General features: G+C 38.1%; 2 protein-coding genes across 2 annotated transcripts; both read left to right on the plus strand.

Moving 5' to 3' along the window:
- The first annotated feature begins 936 nt into the window (after nucleotides 1-936).
- On the plus strand, nucleotides 937-20,320 carry LOC149052468 (uncharacterized). The gene is made up of 6 exons (XM_089203827.1): nucleotides 937-1,371; nucleotides 1,467-1,616; nucleotides 2,432-2,554; nucleotides 15,221-15,343; nucleotides 17,903-18,025; nucleotides 18,181-20,320. Exons 1-6 carry the CDS (start codon nucleotides 1,047-1,049, stop codon nucleotides 19,068-19,070), a joined length of 1,734 nt encoding a protein of 577 aa, XP_089059953.1. The 5' UTR covers nucleotides 937-1,046; the 3' UTR covers nucleotides 19,071-20,320.
- On the plus strand, nucleotides 3,283-5,274 carry LOC149052469 (uncharacterized). Its single transcript, XM_089204912.1, has one exon. It carries the CDS (start codon nucleotides 3,655-3,657, stop codon nucleotides 4,273-4,275), a length of 621 nt encoding a protein of 206 aa, XP_089061038.1. The 5' UTR covers nucleotides 3,283-3,654; the 3' UTR covers nucleotides 4,276-5,274.
- Nucleotides 20,321-20,915: the final 595 nt, after the last annotated feature.

Raw genomic sequence — 20,915 nt, forward strand, 5'->3', positions numbered from 1 at the left:
CAAAATATGTATTATAATGAAAGATGAGTTTTGAAAGTCCGACTTTTTCCGAGATATTTTCTCAGAATATATAACTAAGAGTTTCGCTGCCGTTTATTTACATTATAGCAACGATATCATGTTTTTACTGTCGGCCAAAATAGGTCCTAGAAAGTCAGCTGGTGGCATTAAAACATTTGAGATAAAGCATCCTGTTACATAGTTACACCACTTGCGCACGTTCTGGCCTGTATAAAGCTCCAATTTCAACGCAGGCTAAGTTTCAAATGATTTCTCTCCCAACGACCAGTTTTTCGATCTTGAAAAGGAAAGGAAGACTGCGATACTCACTCAGGCAAGTTCATACCATAGGATAAGTACCTTGTGGTTCTGTTATCACCATGATAGCGGAGAGCTAAACTAACAATATCATTCTGGGAAATTTCAATAAGCGTTGTCAGGGGCGGCGAACTGTGTGCTATTTTAAAAGTATAGCGTGAATGTTTGGATCAGCAGAAAGATCTGCTAATACATTAGGGAATGGGTCATAAAGAATTCAGTTACTTTATCATTTAGATGTCTGTTTCCAGTTTGCATGTATTGGGACGACGACCGTTCTTCAGTTACTGTAAAAACTGTTTCTGCCACAGAGGAATTGCATTTAAGAAGGTTTGACACTTCTATTTTCGTGTCTGATCGACCCGTGCCATATCTCATGCGTGCCTTTTCACATCAAGCTTTAAATTTTTCGTATGCATGGGATATCACTAGTCATGTGTGTGCGGAAGAAAATAAGTAAAACTTTTGATTAAGCCACAGACAAAAGTGCAATGGGACTTTTATAGTACCCATATCTCGACTCTTGCCGTATCTCACGCTTGCTTTTTCACACCAAGCTTATTTGTCGCATGCATGACATATCGCTCGTCATGCCTGTTTGCGATATGTCATACAGCCGAACAATAAGTGCCTCTGCAGTTATCGTATTTCCTGTTTTTCTGTGGATATCCTCATATTTGTGCTCTCAAACTTTATGATTTCATTTCAGGTGAGATTATATAACTACAATGGGAGTCCAAGAGTTCTTTCATTTACCAGTTTTCCTCTTCATGTTGGTATTGTTTCATTCAGTTGTTGCTCAGTACCACTGTGATACACGGGAAGTCTCCATCTTTGGTAAGATGCTTCAAAAACACATTTTTAAAACAATCACTGGAGCAGCACTCGGTGATGTGTGTTTGCGGGAATGTTATCGTGACGTCAGATGCCAAAGCTTTAACTATGTGTTCACCCAAGACAAGTGTGAGCTGAGTAACCGCACAAAGGAAGCCAGGCCTGAAGATTTTGTACCCAGCTCTGAGAGATATTGCTTCAGACGATATAGGAAGAGAGGTGAGCATCAAGGCAAAATGATTCGGCTAACTGCTATAGAGAGGGAGATATGGCCTTTTTCCTTCACTTTGTCGTGTTCTTATTTTCTATTCTAGCTATTCTCGGTGCCATTCCCGAACTACCTGCAGACTCGTGCAAGGAAATCATGGCCAGTGAAGGTGGACAAGCGGTCAGCGGAAAGTACTGGCTGAATTTCATCAAACCTGACACTCCTGTGTTGGCTCATTGTGACATGAAAACCGAAGGTAGAGTAGGACAGTTAAACAGAATGGATATACACTAAAAAGTACTGTACCTTGCATAAAAGCTAATAATCAGCTTTTCTGTCTAGTACAATTCTTTCTCGTTGTTGATCGTAAGTCTGATCGTTTGGAAGGAACACTTGGAAAAGATTGTTACCATGTCAAAGAAAATTTAGAAATATTCGTAATCGTTTAAGATTTTTTCCTTGGAAACTAATTATGAAGCAGCAAGGAACTTTTCTTTCAGCCCTAACAGAGCAGATGGCTGGCTCTTAATCTAACAGCAGGAAACTAAATTAAACTAAAACTAAATGAACAAAGACTAATAATAACACTAAATTACCTGCTAAACTAAAACCAAGTCACATCACCCACGAAGAAACGCCCGCGCATTTCGAAACATGACGGTTTTTTTTCTATCTTATCTTTTATCTTATTTATATAATTCATGTTTCAATCCATGTACGACAACAGATAACGGCAAGAATTGTATATCCATAGGCTGGAATCTATTTTTTTCAAAGTAGGATTTGATAACTATTGACTCATTTGCATCCTACTAAGTAAGGTGAACTCGTTGTTTATGCTTCGCTTTTATTCTCAACACCAAACAACGATTCAATATGTTATGGGAATGATATACATAGAAACTCTTGGAGAGCCTGCTCGATAAAGCTGTTTGAAACACACACACTCCTTGATTTTTTTTAAAAAGTGACTAATTTGATAAAAGAGGATCTGAACATCAATTTGCTTAAAATTGTGCTTCGTGATCAATTTATATTGTCGCTCTAAACGATTTGGATATTCATTAACAGATGCTGACGAATGTAATACCTCCGTCAGTGTTTGTGATGTGAACGCTGACTGCAAAAACACATTGGGATCGTATCGCTGCTCCTGCAGATCCGGTCTTTCTGGAGATGGACATACCTGCAAAGGTGAGAAAAAATTTTAGCAGAAAACGTACAGTTCTCATAAAGCAAATGTCGTTGCGAGGAGTTATTTCTCTCAGCTTTCTTCGACCATTACTTCATTAGATTTGAAATTACTTCGCGTCAACAATTTATTCTTTATTTAAATTTAAAAGTTCGGTACAAATGTTGTGGAATCTTCGCGTTGTTTTCTTTTGATTAGATATTTTTTAATTTCATCCTGTTGCAAAGAGTTTATTATGCGTATCAGCGATACGGCGGAACTTCCATGATAAACCCCAAACATCTTGCACTTTAATTTCCAGGTGTTGACCCTATTCGCAATAGTGTTTGCTAAGTGTGCAGCTCTCTCGGTTCATTGTTCAATTGAAGGTGACAAAATACTGGGGAATAAACAAATACGTCAATCTAAAGGCCGCAGAATTTTCATAGAAGGAAGAAAAAGTAATTTGGCTTTCCTTTGTGGGAAGGATGCGCGTTTGTTGAATGGTCCTGAGGGAGACTAAGAAGAATAAGTCAGCTGTTAATGTTTTACTTTTTTATAGATATTGACGAATGCAACGCTTTCCCATCATCTTGTCCAATTTATGCCAATTGCGAGAACATCTTAGGCTCTTATCACTGTTCCCGCAGACTTGGTTTTTTGGCGATGATACAACTTGTTACCGACATTTGGGTTTGGATATTTGGGTTTTAAGACAGACTAACTAACTTGTTATTTTCAACGCTTCAAATTCAATTCACATTTTTTGCGGACATTTTCCCCTAAAAGTTTCACAGGTATCACGTTCATAGCATATTTCAGGCGTAAATACTTTTTTCTTTTTGAAGGTACTGTGAATCTCAAAACCGATGGAAGAAGAGGACGCTTTGGTACTATACAGACGTTCACTGTTCCAAGGTCCACCCGCTATCTCATCAAAGCCTGGGGCGCTCGGGGAGGAACACATTCATACGATTATGGAGACAATCCAGGAACATATTATGGTGGAAAGGGAGCGTTTATATAAGGCAAGTTCAGACTGAATAAAGGAACAGTGTTAAATATTGTGGTGGGACAAAGAGGAGGAGATTCAGTGAAGGTTAAAGGCGGACAAAGCACTAACATGACAGCAGCTCAATTAGGAGTGTCCGTGGAAGACAATGCTGGCACTGGAGGAGGGGGAGGAAGTTTTGTTTATACTACAGCTGCTGTTCTGTTGCTGGCTGCCGGAGGAGGAGGAGGTGCGTCGGGTGGATATAATGGTGTGGATGGTCAGGCGGAATCAAATGGCACCAATAGTGTAGGGCAGGTTTCGTCACCAGTTCGAAATGGAGGCACAGGTGGGCAGCCAGGTGAATGCAACAGTGAGGGCGCTAGCTATCATGAAGGAGTGGGAGCGGGTTGGTTTGGTCAAGGTTGTACCCGACTAGGCCCCTCCGATGGGGAAAGAGGTGGATCACGCGCGCAAGCGTGGATCGGAGGTCAAGCCGGAGGTATGAATAGTGGTAATAACGGGGGCCCTACACCAGAAGCAGTTGGTGGGTTTGGTGGTGGGGGAGGTGGATCAGAGGATAATGGTGCATCAGACGGAGGTGGTGGGTACTCTGGGGGAGGTAGCGGTACCCATGCGAAACAAGCTGGAGGTGGAGGAGGCTCGTACTGTAATGGCCAAGATTGTTCCAGTTTGACTGGTGGGAACTCTAATGATGATGGCCTTGTGCAAATTACAGAATTGTTGGGCTGATTCTAAGACATATCTTGAATATTACAGTTGTTTTTCAAAAATGGATTTTCTATATTACTAGAAAAAGTAGTTGTGATGGTAACTGCAGAAGTTTTATGTACATTCAAATCCCTTGTTCCTTTTTTCAGTATGAGATGATAAGAATGCTCTTCCTCCAGCTAGGTATTAAAAAGGTCACCGTCTAGGATCATGATATTCAACACCCTAACCCTTAACATCCTGAGATTTGATAAAACTTTTTAAAAGTTTACTTGTAAGAGTGTGGTCAAAAACCTTTATAGAGTTAATAATTTGAAGGGAACTGTCCAATAAGTTCCGTCTATTAACTATCCTATTATAGAAAGTTCTTTTTTTAATAGTAAGCACTTCAGAACTGGTCCCGAGTAAAACAAAAGGAACGCTTCACAGTAGGTACAGTCGTCTAATAATTTGTTTTATCACTTAAACTGCGGTGTTATACAGGGATTTCCGGCCTCGAGAAAAACCATGTATTATTCTCTATATGTATAGCATAAAAAATAAATTAGAGGAGGTGATGCAGAAACAAATCGAACATTTTGATAACGTCCTTTAAAGGGCTTAAGAGTGCAAAATACCGCAAAACTAAAATTTCCTGCCGGTTTAACATTCCACTGAGAAAACTAGGCGAAACAATAAGGAATATGGCTAAAATCGCCTGCTTGCGCCCGCTTTTTTTTATCTTGAAAACAAACTAGTTTCATGCAGCAGCTATTTGCCAGTATGTGGATTTTTTTAGAAGAGGGTTCCATAATCAGATATATAATATGACCATTAGCGAATATGCAATGAAAAACTGATATTCTGGACGTTCTCCATTAAGGACGCTGATCTTCAGGTCGAATAATCCCTTAAAATATTCCTCTTTTCCTCGTTTTTCTCGACTTAGTAAAGCCTATTACAGTTGGCTTTACCTGCGGACCGTATTTTGAATTTAAGGCACGGTCACAAACTTTATTCAATAAATTAATGTTTCGTAAAGGCCTGGCTCGTGCCCTGTACGCTTCCACAAGTTAATTCGGAAGTATTTATTAACACCTATATGGTTTGAATAAAAACGAACCTTTTTAAATGTTTTGATCGATGAAAACAGATCCAAGAAAAAATATTTGTCTGATTGGTCCCTCAGCCGTAAGGATCTTTCAGGCGGGCCCTTCTTTATTTTCTTCTTTGTCGTCCGAACGAGAAAAAAGAATGCGCTAATATACTCTCGCTCAAAACTGCGTTACCCAGGAGAATTAACTCTTTGTTAGCCCTTTGAGAACACTTTTAACATAACAAGTTTTCGGACTAACAATTTACCATTTTCTTTGCTGTATCTGTTTTCGTAATGGCTTAATTCTTCTCCTCTTTTTGGAAACAAGGAGGAGTAACCTCCATTTAGTTATTAAGTCATGACCATGAAATAACACCAGCGGAGTAACAGTGCAAGTGTGAAGTATAATGGAGGGACCCATGCATCCCACTGCGAAGAATAAACCTAAATGATTGGGCCATTTTTTTGTAATGTTTATTTTCTTTACGGGGACTCGCTAAAGTCACGTTCAATTATTTTTCCTTAGTATTGCTCTACGCATCCTCTACTGCGCATAAAAACACGTATAAAAATCAAGAAGTACGACCACGTCTCGTGTTTCTCCACGCAGTTCTTTCTTGCTCTTGCCGCTTTTTGCGTGCCTTACAACAGAACAGAGCACAGTCAGGGCTTCTATATTTGTTATATATGGAATATTGTGCGCTATTGCTAACTCAATTTTTTTTCGAACGTCTTACAACTCTAGCAATTTACCAACCAGCAGGAGAACTAGTACTTTAAAAGAAAAATAATCGATATCTACAAGAGGTTAACTGGTACTTGTGTGGGTACTTGTTTTAACTTGTACTTGTACGTCAAAACTGACATAGTAATACTGGAAATCAAAATTAATTAGTTTGTGGATAGCAGGTTTTGAATGAGTTTCCTCTCTCTGAAATAGCGCATGAAAAGAGAATCAGTTAAATCTCATATTAAGTACGAAAAAGTCAACGATTTCATAGAAAACTTCAATTTATGCGAAATTCTTGAATGTTCATCAAAAGGCTTTTGAACACATGACTTGTCACTTGACAACAGTTCGTCGTGTGAAAACAGGGTTTTGCCTTCACAAATGAACAGACGGACGGGGACAACTCTTAAAAACTCTTCTGGGTAAAGGCTTTCCTTGGGGGCACTCGCTGGCTGCGGGGAGGTAACCGGAATCTATTACGGTTGCTGACTATCCTTGAGAGAAAGACTAACGACAACAGGGTTGGCTCCAACGTAGATTTATTCTTCAAGCTCTACTACAATTTTGACCAGAACGGACCTGGCCAGGGCTGGTTCGACCCCGTTCTCTTCCTAACTTTCTCACCTAACCGCTAAGCTTTACAGAACAGTCCTATTTAAACCTAACGTACATGGATAACGTAATGCCATGAATAATCTACAGGATCATGTAATCTACTACACTATTGGCTAAGCAGGAATTTCGCCTTTTACAACATTAATTACTTTAAAGAGTTCCGGTGGATAACAGTTACACAAAAGGACATGACAGGTGGCTGTTACAGTTTAACACTAACAATAACTGTTTACGGGTGACTAAAGGAGAACTGGTAGCGTTTATGCTTTGCTGAACTAAGTTTTCTACGTGGAATATTGTGTTTTTTGAGCGTAAGCATGAAAGAACTCGATACTAAAAATCACTAAAAATCCTATCGTATCAGTCGGCCGATTTCCATTCTTGTTTAATGTTTCATTTGATCATTGGCTAAAATGATGTCTAATGAACCATGTGTTTTGTTCGTTAGACATAAGAGTATCCTCAAATCTCGCCCATAAAAAGCTGACATTAGTCTCAAGTTATTTGTCGTGACTGATGTTAGCACTTATTGTGAAGAACGAAAAATAAAGCTTTTTAAATACAAATTAATGTTTAAATAACAATATCAAGAAATTTAGTTAACAACTTTCCTTTTTTTTAGCAACTATTCGAAATAGCAACTTTCCAGCATTTTAGGATTCCAATCGGGACAGGCCTAGTCTCAGTGAGGTGATGGCTTTTACGGCTAATTAATGGAAAAATTTTCATCATTTTACGACTAACGGTTAATTTTTTTCTGTTATTTTGATTATTTTGGTTGTGTCACGATAAACTGATCTCCCCACTAAGGCTCTGATATTCTTACGACCTCCCCCAACCCTTCATTGGCAGTCAATTTTTTATACTCTCCTCTCTACACTTTGTTGGAGACGATTGACCCCCTCTGTTCCCATTGACATCCATGTGATCTCCCCAGAATCCTATGCCCCCCCCCTTCGTTGACGGCTGGCCTCTAAAGGATATCGAGAGAAAATTGAAGTATATTCAGGTGATACTAGATTACGACAGGAGCTCCTGATTACGACCACAAGACGTAATAAACCACTGATTCAGCTTTGCCGTCATCGGTCGTTGAAAATATTTTTTAATCAATTTTTTTTACCATTAATCAGGTTGATGGATATGTTTAGGTAGGAGTAGGTTAACATTGTTGGAACACTATATTTCCGTGACTTTCCAGGCAGAATTTGATTGAGAGGAGGGGTGAGAGCCGTCTTTGTATTTAGATAAGGCTATGTAAATAAGAAAAAAGAGCTATTGCTAAAAGCGTATCAAGAAAAGCGGATCAGCCTAAAGTTAAGCAGGCTTTGTTTGACGATTAACAATGACCGAATATGGCTATTTTGGAACAATGGCGGAAACAGCTTTAAAATACACGCGGGATTTTTCAAAATTTCCGATTATCATACGAGCGGCAGATTCAAACGATCGGCAAAACTGATGATAAGACAAATCCTCCCCGTGGGGGTGATTCTGGTAGATTTTTTAGGATGCAAATAGTCAGGGTGAGGTGGATGGTGGGGCGACTATAGCTTTCGTATCTGAAATAAAGAGATGTCACCGTTTTTTCCCTTATATTGCTTAAAACTGACGAAAGATGTATTCAATTAGAGGCTCACTGTGCGATGCAAAGGTGATGAGAGCATGTGTAACCTGGTATTAACATCCGAAGCCTACCACGCCGTTGAATCATGTAGAAGACTATCGTCATTTGCTCGATTTCTATTTACCATACAAATGCTAACTGTTTACCGTAGCGTGAATGCATAAGCCCAGAAAAAACTTAACACGCAAAAAAATCACACCCCTTGATTCGTTAAATGCTGCCTCGCTTGACTGAGAACAAACATAAAGTCCCAACGTCCGCTTTCTACAAAGCGAGTTTGGATAAAACATGCGCTCTGACTGGTTGAAACAGTGTGCTTTATTATAGTACGGATACACGAAGAGAAAGCTAAGCAGTGTGTCTCATTTCAGCAGGTGGTTGATAACAAAAACATTGTTAATAGCTATCAGCCATTGAACCGTCAGTTTAGGAGAAAAGAGCTAGTCGGAAAATTATTGTGAACTATTATAAGCGCGTTTAGACGTATCAAATTATTGCTGTTGTAAGTAGGTTGTAGTTATTAATCGTGATGAACACAGTTGAATACGATGTGAATCGAACGTGCGTGCTGCAACCTTTTTCAGGTGATAAAGTCGACTGGATACGACTGCAGCTGTGTTCTTTGATCGCTGGAAGCACGTGGTCAGATGCGATCGATCGAAACGTTGCGATCCAAAGTGACCCCATCGAGGAAAAAACGATTTTCATTCCATACAAATTGATAACTTTTTCCACTTTCTGCAAAACTTTGATCCGCCAAGTCTCACATAGAGGATTTTCTAGTGTTAATCAAAAAGTTAATATTTAAAATGCATCGAGGACAATACCTGTTATGTTTCTTTTGAAACTTAATTTTGGCGGAGAGACCCGACGTCAATAATTTGCATGACAGGTTAATTTAGTGTAATAAACTGAGTTGATAACGTAAATTGTTTACCGTAAGGAGTTTAAAGACTGTAGAGGCTGACGTTTCGAGCGTTAGCCCTTCGTCAGAGCGATTGGAATCGCTGTGACGAATTGCTAACGAAGCGCTTGTCGAAGGGCTAACGCTCGAAACGTCAGCCTTTGGAGCCTTTAAACTCTCGGCGGTGGCCAATTTACGTTATCAACTTAGTTGATTACATTAAATTACCCTGTTACATCTCGTACCGACGCAGCACAACAGTTTCTTTAGAAACTTACCCCATTTTTAATTTGCATGACAGTCAACCTCCCACATCATGTGCGAAAAATAAACGGCTGGTCGTGCCTCAAAACATCACCAGGTGATTAGGCTTAGATACTTTCTGAGAAGAGAATACTCACAAGCCTTGCAGTTCTATTGCAGTTAAACCGATATTTTGGACTTGTCTATCGTCATTGAAAATTAGCTAGAAGTTTGCGTTTGATTTAACTTACAGAAACTCGACTCACACAACGGAAGAAATGATGATGACCAGAAGTTGCCAATGAGAAACACTCTTGAGTGAGTACCGAAGTCCTTTGGAAAAAATTTATCTTATATAGTATGTATCACAAGAAGACTACGTGAAGTGGAGCTTATAGCTTCATTTTGGATGGTTTTGAATGAGTGTGTCCTTTGTTATGCTAAAGAAGCCAGTTTAGCAATGTATTACTGAGCTACAGACTTTAAAGCTGACTTAACTCACGGCTCTATCATCAAAAGTGAAGCTCTTGCGCCAGAATCTTTTTTCAAAACATGATTCGTTGATGTCAGAATCTCCTCTTGTTAAATTATTCATACGCTTTTAAGAGAACTTTTGCACCCGCTAGTTTGATAATGTTGGACAATACACTGGCTCACACTTGTCTTTACTCTTGAGCACGCTACGTTTTGACACGAGCCATGATTTCTAGGTTCCATCAGTGATTGCACCAAAGAGTAAGAAAGAAAAAAAAAACAAACGATTTACGGATAAAAAATTTAAGAGATGTGATTGCCAAAAAACCGCGCGTGCCTTTTGTCAAAGTGCAAATGGAATCCGAGTTTTAGATTGCGTTATCTGTCTCACATATTGATATGGAAATAGTGCATATACTAGTTCATAAAAATTACCAATCCATAATCACTCGAGTAATTATTAACACGTCGGACTATGATCTTCGTCGGTTTGGGCAAAATGCAATTATAAGGAACAAAGATACAGAATTGCATTCATGTAGTAAAATTCTTATAGGACCTTTTGGCTGAATCAGGTCGAGCCGAACTGAATCCACATTTTTCTGTTGATCATGCCACAAGGATCTTACCTACTCTCGGTCTCTAAATAATGATCTGGGGACTAAAATTTACCCTCCTTTACAGTCAAAAAGAAAACTTACATAGCTGTATTATAACGAAAGATGAAAAGAAACGAGTTTAGAAAGTCCGACTTTTTGCGAGATATTTTCTCAGAATATAACGAAGAGTTTCGCTGCCGTTTATTTACATTATAACGACGATATCACGTTTAGACCCGTATAAAGTTCCAATTTCAACGCAGGCTAAGTTTCAAAGTTATCTCTCTCCCAGCGATCAGTCTTTCGATCTTGAAAAGGAAAGGAAATAGCTTATGGTCCATTATCATCATGATAGCATAGAGCGAAACTAACAATATCATTCTGGGAAATTTCAATAAGCGTTGTCAGGGGCGGCGAACTGTGTGCTATTTTAAAAGTATAGCGTGAATGTTTGGATCAGCAGAAAGATCTGCTAATACATTAGGGAATGGGTCATAAAGAATTCAGTTACTTTATTATTTAGATGTCTGTTTCCAGTTTGCATTATCTGTCTTTGAGGAATTGCTTTTAAGAAGCTTTGACATTGCTATTTGGAAAACTAAGCAAAATTTTTTTTATTTAACCGTAGACGAACGCGCTATATAACTGTTTTCAATATTCGCGTCTTAATCGATCCGTGCCATATCTCATGCACACCTTTTCATATTAAGCTTTAAATTTATCGTATGCGTGTCGTATCGTTCGTCATGTGTGTGCGATATGTCATACTGCTTGGAGCAAAGCCAAACAATAGGTGGCTCTGCAGTTATCGTATTCCCTCTTTTTCGGTAGACGGCCACATATCTGTATATCTGTGCTCTTAAAATTTCAACTTTAATTAGTATGCTAATAAGCTTCACCGGCATCCGCTGGTTTGATAAAGTTGGACTATAATGATAAAAACTTCACTTATCTCATAAACTCGCTCCTTTCTGAGATCAGCCTTGTTTTTTAGGCCTCAGCAGTGACTGCACTGAAGAGCAAGAAAAAAATCTAAACGATAAAGACAGAACTCTCAACAAAAGTGATTGTAGAGAGATGCCTCTTGTCAAAGTGAAGACAGAAGAATTATCTGAGGTCTCACATTTTGATATAAAAATGAATACAGGAGGTCAATAGCGCATAAAAAGGTATGAGGAATCAAGAGAGAGAGCAGCAATCATACTATAAAATGCTTTTTAGATCGGATTGGACTGGAAATTATTTAGCTTTCGTTCATGACGTAAGGACCAAAATACGTTCAGCCTTAATGTCATCATCTAACGAAAAGCACGTTCACAGTTCTGCCCCATTCCTAACAAGAATAGTGTTATGGCTGCGTCAAACGAACGATAATAAGAAACGAGTTTTGAAAAGCCAAAGAATTCTAAAAAAATGTTTTTATTTAGATAAAACGAAGAGTTTCGTTGCTATTTACTAACATTACGACAACGATGTCGTGTTTTGAATTTCCAAGAAAACGGAAATTCTGCGTGGATCTCAGCTTAAATGTTTTCAAAGAAAGTCTGCAGGTGGCATTAGAAGAAGTTTCAAAAAGAACATCGCGTTTCATAGTTTCGTCATTTAAGCATGTTGTGGTCTGTAAAGTTCCTCATTCAATACAAGTCAAATACAATTCATAGTCGATTTGTTTTCAAAGGTTTCTTTATCGATTTTAAAAGTGATGGAAGACTGCAATACTCACTCAGGCAAGTTCATAGCATGAGAGAAGTACCCTATGTTATCACCATGATAGGACAGAGCTAAACCAAAGATATCATTTTGGGAAATTTTTAATACGCGTTGTCAGGGGCGGCGAACTGTGTGCTAATTGTTAAAGGAGTCTGTTATTTTATGACACCGTTAAGTATCCATGTCTTATCGACTAGCGCCATATATCTCACGCTTGCTTTTTTACACCAAGCTTTAAATTTGTCGGATGCATGACATATCGCTCGACGCGGTCAGCCGTCAGCGAGCATGATGGCCGCGTTTTTTGCTGGCTCTGCCAACTTGAAATAATTTCTTGCTTTTTCTCGCGTAAATCTAACTTTTTCTTTTACAAACTTAACAAACAAGTAACAAACAATGTCTTCAAAAAGAGGAAGGAAACGGTGGAAGAAGATTTTGAGGCTTTTGTACACCATCAGTTGAGTTCAATAAGTGACGACCTGAAAGAAATGAAAGGAACTCAAGTCAAGATTCAAAGCGACATTGAATCTCTTCAGAGTCAAATCAAGAAAAATGAAAGCTCGATTTCAAAACTGAAAGAATCTTTGGATACAAAGCTGGAGGTATTAACAGGACAACTGCATGAAGCTAACACAAGAATCAACCAAATCGAGAACGATATCACCAAGTATGCAAAAGAGATCGATAACACCTACGAGAGATTGTTGTCCCTGGAGAGATATTCTAGGGACTACAATCTGAGATTTTACAAATATAAATATAATGGTTAAGTTGAAGCATTATGTATCAAAAGCAACACTTATTAGTGTGTATTATTCTCTTATTTATCCTTACCTTACTTATGCTTGTACACTTTGGGGAAATAATTATAACGCTCCATTGTCTCAAATCGCAAAGTTAAAAAACAAAGCGGTTCATGTTATAAATGATGTTCCTTTAATGGAATCAATAACTCCACACCACACATCCTTATATACCTGCTTCATTAGTATCTGAACTACTTAACTACAGTACCTGCGGTGCATCATCCAATCAAGTTGCAATACCTTTATTTCGAACTAATCTTAGGAGATTTTGCCCCAGCATTATTGGAAGTTTCTTTTGGACCGATATTCCGCAATCTATTAGAAACAAACTATCTAAAAAAATGTTTAGAAAAGCACTTTTGCGCTGGTACCTTGCTCAATACTGATGAAACATTATCTCTTTTATAATTTTCTGAGCTATTTTGTCATTTTTCCTTTACTTTTTTTCATAAAAATCTCAAGTCCTTTGTTATACATAACTTTAAGGGGCACAATATTAGTTTTCTAGATCTGCCTCTCTCCTCTCCTTCAATATACAATGTATTTCAATTTATGTGTTGTAAATTCTGTTCTACGCATTTTTTCCTTTGTAAATCTTTATTATTTATACTATGTTATATCACGTTATATTTACATAACTGTGAAGCAGCTAGGAATTGGAGGAATAAAAAAAATATATATACATATATATATAGCTCGACATGGGTGTCTGCGATATGTCAAACAGCTTGAAAAACAGCCAAACAATAAGTGCCTCTAAAGTTATCGCATTTCCTGTTTTTCTGTGGACATACTCATATTTGTATCACTGTGCTCTCAAACTTTATGATTCATTTCAGGTGAAATTATATAACTACAATGGGAGTCCAAGAGTTCTTTCATTTACCAGTTTTCCTCTTCATGTTGGTATTGTCTCACTCAGTTGTTGCTGAGTACCACCGTGATACACGCGAAGTCTCCATCTTTGGTAAGATGCTTCAAAAACACATTTTTAAAACAATCACTGGAGCAGCATTCGGTGATGTGTGTTTGCGGGAATGTTACCGTGACGTCATATGCCAAAGCTTTAACTATGTGTTCACACAAGACAAGTGTGAGCTGAGTAACCGAACAAAGAAAGCCAAGCCTCAAGATTTTGTACCCAACTCTGAGAGATATTACTTCAGAAAAGATATGAAGAGAGGTGAGCGTTAAGGCAAAATGATATAGCTAACTGTTTTAGAGAGGGAGATATCACGTTTTTTCTTCACTTTCTCATTTTCTTACTTTCTAGCTATTCTCGGTGCCATTCCCGAACTGTCTGCAGACTCGTGCAAAGAAATCAAGGCGAGTGAAGGTGGACAAGCGGTCAGCGGAAAATATTGGCTGAATTTCATCAAACCTGACACTCCTGTGTTGGCTCATTGTGACATAAAAACCGAAGGTAGAGTACGAAAGTTAAACAGAATGGATATACGCTAAAAGTATTGTACATGGCGTAAAAGCTAATGGTAAGCTTTGTGCCAGATACAATACTTTCTTGTTGTTGATCGTAAGCCGGTCTGATCGTTCGGTGGAGGGGACACCTGGAAAAGATTGTTACTATGTCAAAGAAATGTTATAATTGTTCTAAAATGTTTATGATTTTTTCCTTGGAAACTAGTTATGAAACAGCAAGGAAATTTTATGTCAGCCCTTACAGAGAAGATGGGTTGCTCTTAATCTAACAGCAGGAAACTAAAATCAACTTAAGTTGCATCACCCACGAATAAGCGCTCGCGCATTTCGAAACATGACGGATACTTTTCAATCTCACCTTTTCTCTTATTTGTATATTTCATATCGCAATCCATGTACGGCAGTAGATGACAGCAAGAATTGCATATTCATAGAAATCTATTTTTTTCAGAGAATGATTCGATAAATCTTGACTCGTTTGCATCCTACTAAGTATGGTGAACTCATTGTTTACACCTTGTTTAATTCCCAACACCAAGCAATGATTCAATATGTCATTGGAATGATATCCATTGAGATTCTTGAAGAGCCTGCTCGATAAAGCTGTTTAACACCCACACTCTTGGGTTTTTTTAATTAACTGTGGCTAACTTAATTAAAGAGGATCTGAACAATAATTTGCTTAAAATTGTGCTTCATGATCAATGTATATTGTCGCTCTAAACGATTTGGATATTCATTAACAGATTCTGACGAATGTAATGCCTCCATTAGCGTTTGTGATGTGAACGCTGATTGCAAAAACACTCTGGGATCGTATCGTTGCTCTTGCAGAGCCGGTTTTTCGGGAGATGGACATACCTGCAAAGGTAAGAAAAAATTTTATCAGAAAACGTACATTTCTCATAAAGCAATTGTGTCGTTGCAAGGTTATTTATTTCTCTAAGCTTTCTTTGACTATTATTTTGTTAGATCTGAAATTGTTTCGCGTCAGCAATTTATTATTTATTACTCGGGCTTTCCGAGGGAAACGCTCGAAGTACAAATTCGGCTTTTTTTTTTTTTTTTGGGTTCAGTCACAAAACGCAGTTCCACTACAGCGCATGCGTGAAGTGTAAGCGCATGCGTAGAATGAACCCTAGAGCGCATGGTTTAAAGCAATGGCTGCCTTCGTGGACAATTCCTTGCCTGATGTACGCGAAAAAATTCGATGGCTATTACGCTCAATATATATACAAAGTCACACACCGTTCACGGTAGACACACACTAAAACTTGTGGAGCGTCTTGGGAACGGGTCGGTCCGCGAACTTTACGAGAGATCAATTTAAGAGCGATACTTGACGATGGAACCTTCTATCGAGAAATATCAAGCGAAACCTGCTATATCAAACGAGCTATCTCATATTATGTTTACGTGTAAACACAACCGTGTATTTAGACGTGATCGAGAACCCAGTAGAATACCAGAAGCTACCGGCTGAAACGTCTTAGAAGAAAGGCCAGAAAACTGAAGGAATTTATTTATGAGCGTATTCGTCGAAGCATACCGAAGTCTTCTTGGCTACGTCGTTATGTGAAGGTTAGAAGAGTTACAAAGAGTGTTTGTAAGCTTAATACGAAGAGGGTAACATTAAATAGTTACACGACACGAGAAGAAGTATTTGTTGAATTTTTCTGTGAGGGTGTATCAAAGGATATTTAGATTGAAGTATGGAGCAAGTCGGTATTTATCAATGTTTTCTTCTAATTAACCCATGTGTCTTTATAAGAGTCAGACACACTTATCAAACTATTGCAAATTTCAACTGAATTCAGATATAGAGAAAAACCCTGGTCCTACTCCAATGTACATTGACCTTGTTTTGCAATGAGTTTATGCTCTTTGATTTACAATAACAAACAAGGAATCAATTCTGCTAATGATCTCGTGTCAATAATGAATATTGGAAAGCAGTTGTATTAAAGTTTGTCTTAGTTAACCAGACAATCATTTTTAAAGCAGACAGAATTACCCTCACTTCTGATGACAATGATAATATATAAGTGTCAACTTCTGTTTTACGTGAGTTAGATTCTGGAACTGTAAAATGTTATTCAAAATATTAACAGGAACAGATCATCCAAGAAATTGAAGAAAGAACATTGAACCTCATGTTATAACTTGTGAATAATATCCTCGGTTAGACTTATTTGACGTTTACGATCAGTACAAAGGAAAAGAACTCAGCATTAATACCAAATATTGAAACATCTTCGTCATTTTGTTACAGTTTTGTTATACGCAATTCCCAAAATTGGTGCTCTACCAAAAGCACTCACTCTAGCTATACAATGTTGCAGTGGTTTCAGAGATTTTTCTATTAAAAACAATATGAACTATTGAACAGTAACATTGCTTCAATTTACTGATTTCTGACAACTCCCCCCTGCGTGAACATTTGGCAACGAACTATGACTCGGTACCAATCATAGATAAAAAAATCCCTTCTCCTTTCAGTTAAAGGCAAATACAATACCTACTCAGGGTTCGTAAAAGCCTTGAAAGTCCTTGAAGACGCATGAATTTAAAAATAAAAATTCAAGGCCTTGAAAGTACTTAAATTTGCGTACAAGGGCTTGATTTTTGCAATGCTTTTTCTTTAGTAACTTTCAAGTTGAAAATTATAGTACTTTTATGGAAAACTGAGAAATAATATTAAATACCTTTAAAACTGCTTATGCAAACCTTTCCAAAAGTGGTCCTTCAATTTTCTAAAACTTGGCTTTCAAAGTCATTAAAAAGTCCTTGAATTTCAACCTTTGGCATTTTTAGGAACCTGCTCCTATATGGTAATATATTATTTTTAATGTTGTCTAATACCATAACAACATTCATTACACTCCAGTAGACAAAAATAAACACAAGTAGACTTATTCATGACCGGCAATGACGAAATTGCATGACGACAGTAACAATGGCAATATGGTAGTCCCCTAAAGATAACCCCGGATGTAAGATATTGAAAGCCCGAGTTCACGCAGCTATGCGTCTAATTTAAGTTTAAAAGTGCGCTGCGAATGTTCTGAAATCTTCGTATTGTTTTCTTTCGATTATATATTTTTTAATTTTATCGTACTGCAAATAGTTTATTTTGCGTATCAGCGATACGGCGGAACTTGGACACCTTACACTTTAATTTTCAGGTGTTGACCACATTCTCAATAGTGTTCGTTAAGTGTGTAGCTCCCTTGGTTCATTTTTCAGTTGAAGGTGATAAGATACTGGGGGAAGAAACAACTAGGTCAAGATAAAGGCCGCAGAATTTGCATAGAGGGAAGAAAAAGTAACTTGGCTTTCCTTTGTGGGAAGGATGAGCGTATGTTAAATGGTCCTCAGGGGAGACTAAGAAGAATAAGTCAGCTACTGATATTTTCTTTTTTTTACAGATGTTGACGAATGCAGCTCTTCCCCATCACTTTGTACAAGCTATGCCGATTGCGAGAACACCATAGGCTCTTATCACTGTTCCTGTAGACCTGGATTTCTTGAAAATGCAACAGCCTCTTACCGTAAGAATATTTGGATTTTTAAGACAGACTGACTAACTTGTTATTTTCAACGTTTCAAATTCAATTCACATTTTTTCTGAAAGTTTTCCCCTAAAATTTCACAGATATCATATCCACAGCACAATTGAGGCGTAAATACTTTTTTCTTCTTAAAGGTACCTTAAATCTAAAAACCGATGGGAGAAAGGGACGCTTTGGTACTATACAGACGTTCACTGTTCCACGGACCACCTGCTATCTCATCAAAGCCTGGGGCGCTCGCGGAGGAACACATTCATACGATTATGGATACCTTCCAGGAACATATTATGGCGGAAAGGGAGCGTTCATAGAAGACAAGTTCACACTGAATAATGGAACAGTGTTAAATATTGTGGTGGGACAAAGGGGAGGAGATTCAGTGGAAGTTCAAGACAGACAAAGCACTAACAAAACAGCAGCTCAACTAGGAGTGTCCGTGGAAGACAATGCTGGCACTGGAGGAGGGGGAGGAAGTTTTGTTTATACTACAGCTGATGTTCTGTTGCTGGCTGCCGGAGGAGGAGGGGGTGCATCGAGTGGATATAATGGTGTGGATGGTCAGGCGGAATCAAATGGTACCAGTAGTGTAGGGCAGGTTTCGTCACAAGTTCGAAATGGAGGCACAGGTGGGCAGCCAGGTGAATGCAACAGTGAGGGCGCTAGCTATCATGGAGGAGTAGGAGCGGGTTGGTTTGGTCAAGGTTGTACCCGACATAGCTCCTCCCATGGGGAAAGAGGTGGATCACGTGCTCAAGTCTGGATCGGTGGTCGAGCCGGAGGTATGAATAGCGGTAATAACGGGGGCCCTGCACCAGGAGCAGTTGGTGGGTTTGGTGGTGGGGGAGGTGGATCAGAGGATAATGGTGCATCAGGCGGAGATGGTGGGTACTCTGGGGGAGGTAGTGGTACCCATGAAAAACAAGCCGGAGGCGGAGGAGGCTCGTACTGTAATGGCCAAGATTGTTCCGGTTTGACTGGTGGGAACTCGAATGATAATGGCCTGGTGCAAATTATAGAACTTTAGGGCTGATTTCAAAACATTTCTTGAGTATTACAGTTATTTTTCAAAAGCCGATTTTCCCATTAAGAGGAAAAAGCAGTTGTATTGGTAATTGCAGAAGTTTGATATATATTCAAATCCCCTGTTCCTTTTTCAACATGAGATGATTAGAATGCTCTTCCTCAGGCTAGATATTAGTAATATCACCGTCTAGGATCATAATATTCATTACGCTTTAGCTTAAAATCCTGACATTTGATAAAACTTTTTTAAGGTTTGCTTGTAAGAATGTGGTCAAAAACCTATTATAGAAAGTTTTTTTTAATAGTAAACTCTTTAGAACTGGTCGCGAGTAAAACAAAAAGTACGCTTTACAGTAGGCACAGTCGTCTAGTATTCTGTTGTATAGCATGATAAAGAAATTATAGGAGGCGGTGCAGAAACAAATCGAACATTTTGATAACCTCCTTTAAAGTGCGTAGGAAATGTCTTGCCGGTTTAATGTTGTCCTCAGTCGAGCCGTGTTCACCTCTAAAGGTGGTTGTCGATAAACACGAGCGGGAAACATTCCATTATTACCTTCTGATGTCAAAGATTTTGTAATATTGTTCACTCAGATCAGAAACTTTACATAGGCAACATTTTTATTATTGGATGTCATGTGACCCCAAAGTAACCAATGATAGCGCCTGCTGTTGAAAAAAAATTCCAGTTGTAGAACAATATCAGTTTTTGGTAATTAAGGTAGTAAGGTTACCAGTCGTTTCGTACCTTTTTTTCCCCAACACTTTCTCTTGTTGGAAGAAAAAAGTATTCAAAAGGGACAAATAGGTATAACATTTTGTTAAACGTCACTAATCAGTGTTTTGGAAGTTTATCAAGTTATCTTGGTAGCTCATCTAGAATTTTCATAACTCGTTTTCCTTTCAGCAATCTAATACGTGGTAAAGGGACGTCTGTTTTCGTTATGTTAGGACGTTTGTCATGAGTACAGATTTATTAAATAACTTAGAGAAAAGTTTGGTCATGCAAGTCAGCTATAAGATATGAAGTAGTAAAAAAAATACACAGGATAAGACATCACTTATAAGAGGTTTTGTAGTTTATCGATAATCTAAATAGTCCATTTATTGGAGTTTCCATTACTCGTTTACGAGCATGATAATCATTAAGACTTAAAAAGTGACTTTCGTAGATATTATACCTATATTATTGATATTTCACTCGATAAAGCAATAATAATAAAAAGGGTCTAAGAATATCACATAATTAGATATTTGGTAGTGTGTTTAAGTCTAATTTTTAGTCAAGTTGTAAATTGTTCAACTCATTTTGAGAATTCCAGTTCATTGTAGTACATGGTATTCAAATTATTTCATAGCCTGGTTCAAACGAGATCATCATTTCTAATTCCGTGTGTAAACTTGCAGTCTAACTGGGCGTGAAAATCTTCAAAACTCAGACTGTCCATTTCGTTTTCTCTTTGAGAATTTCCGCCTCTGTTCACGTCATTATAACGTGTATTATATTCTGTTGCTATTTGCTAGTTCGCTTGTTCCGAAATTTCACTTTCAATTAGAGAAAAAAAAAAAGCTGGAGAGAAGTGCGGGAAATGGTCAAACATGGCACGATTTGGCAGGATAATAACATTAGGCTCATTGCAATTTTCGTCGCCCAATATCAAAAATTTTTATGTCTTAATGCGAAACGATTGATTCTAGGATTTAGTCATTCGAAAAATACCTACGTATCTGGGATTTAGTCATTCGAAAAATACCTACGTATCTCTTTCCATAAAAGCAAAACGAAAAAAAAAGCGCTTTGTAAACATGTATTGAATGTGGTTCGAATGGCATTCTGTGATAAATT

The sequence above is a fragment of the Pocillopora damicornis genome, chromosome 1 (genome assembly GCF_964200805.1).
Source record: "Pocillopora damicornis chromosome 1, jaPocDami1.2, whole genome shotgun sequence".
Lineage (NCBI taxonomy): Eukaryota > Metazoa > Cnidaria > Anthozoa > Scleractinia > Pocilloporidae > Pocillopora > Pocillopora damicornis.

What these genes read in the sequence shown, in the direction of transcription:
- LOC149052468 (XM_089203827.1), top strand. Translation starts at nt 1,047, where the DNA reads ATGGGAGTCCAAGAGTTCTTTCATTTACCAGTTTTCCTCTTCATGTTG. An exon ending in CAGACGATATAGGAAGAGAG is followed by an intron (nt 1,372 to 1,466) that starts GTGAGCATCAAG and finishes TTTCTATTCTAG; the next exon opens with CTATTCTCGGTGCCATTCCC. An exon ending in AGATGGACATACCTGCAAAG is followed by an intron (nt 2,555 to 15,220) that starts GTGAGAAAAAAT and finishes ATTCATTAACAG; the next exon opens with ATTCTGACGAATGTAATGCC.
- LOC149052469 (XM_089204912.1), top strand. Translation starts at nt 3,655, where the DNA reads ATGACAGCAGCTCAATTAGGAGTGTCCGTGGAAGACAATGCTGGCACT.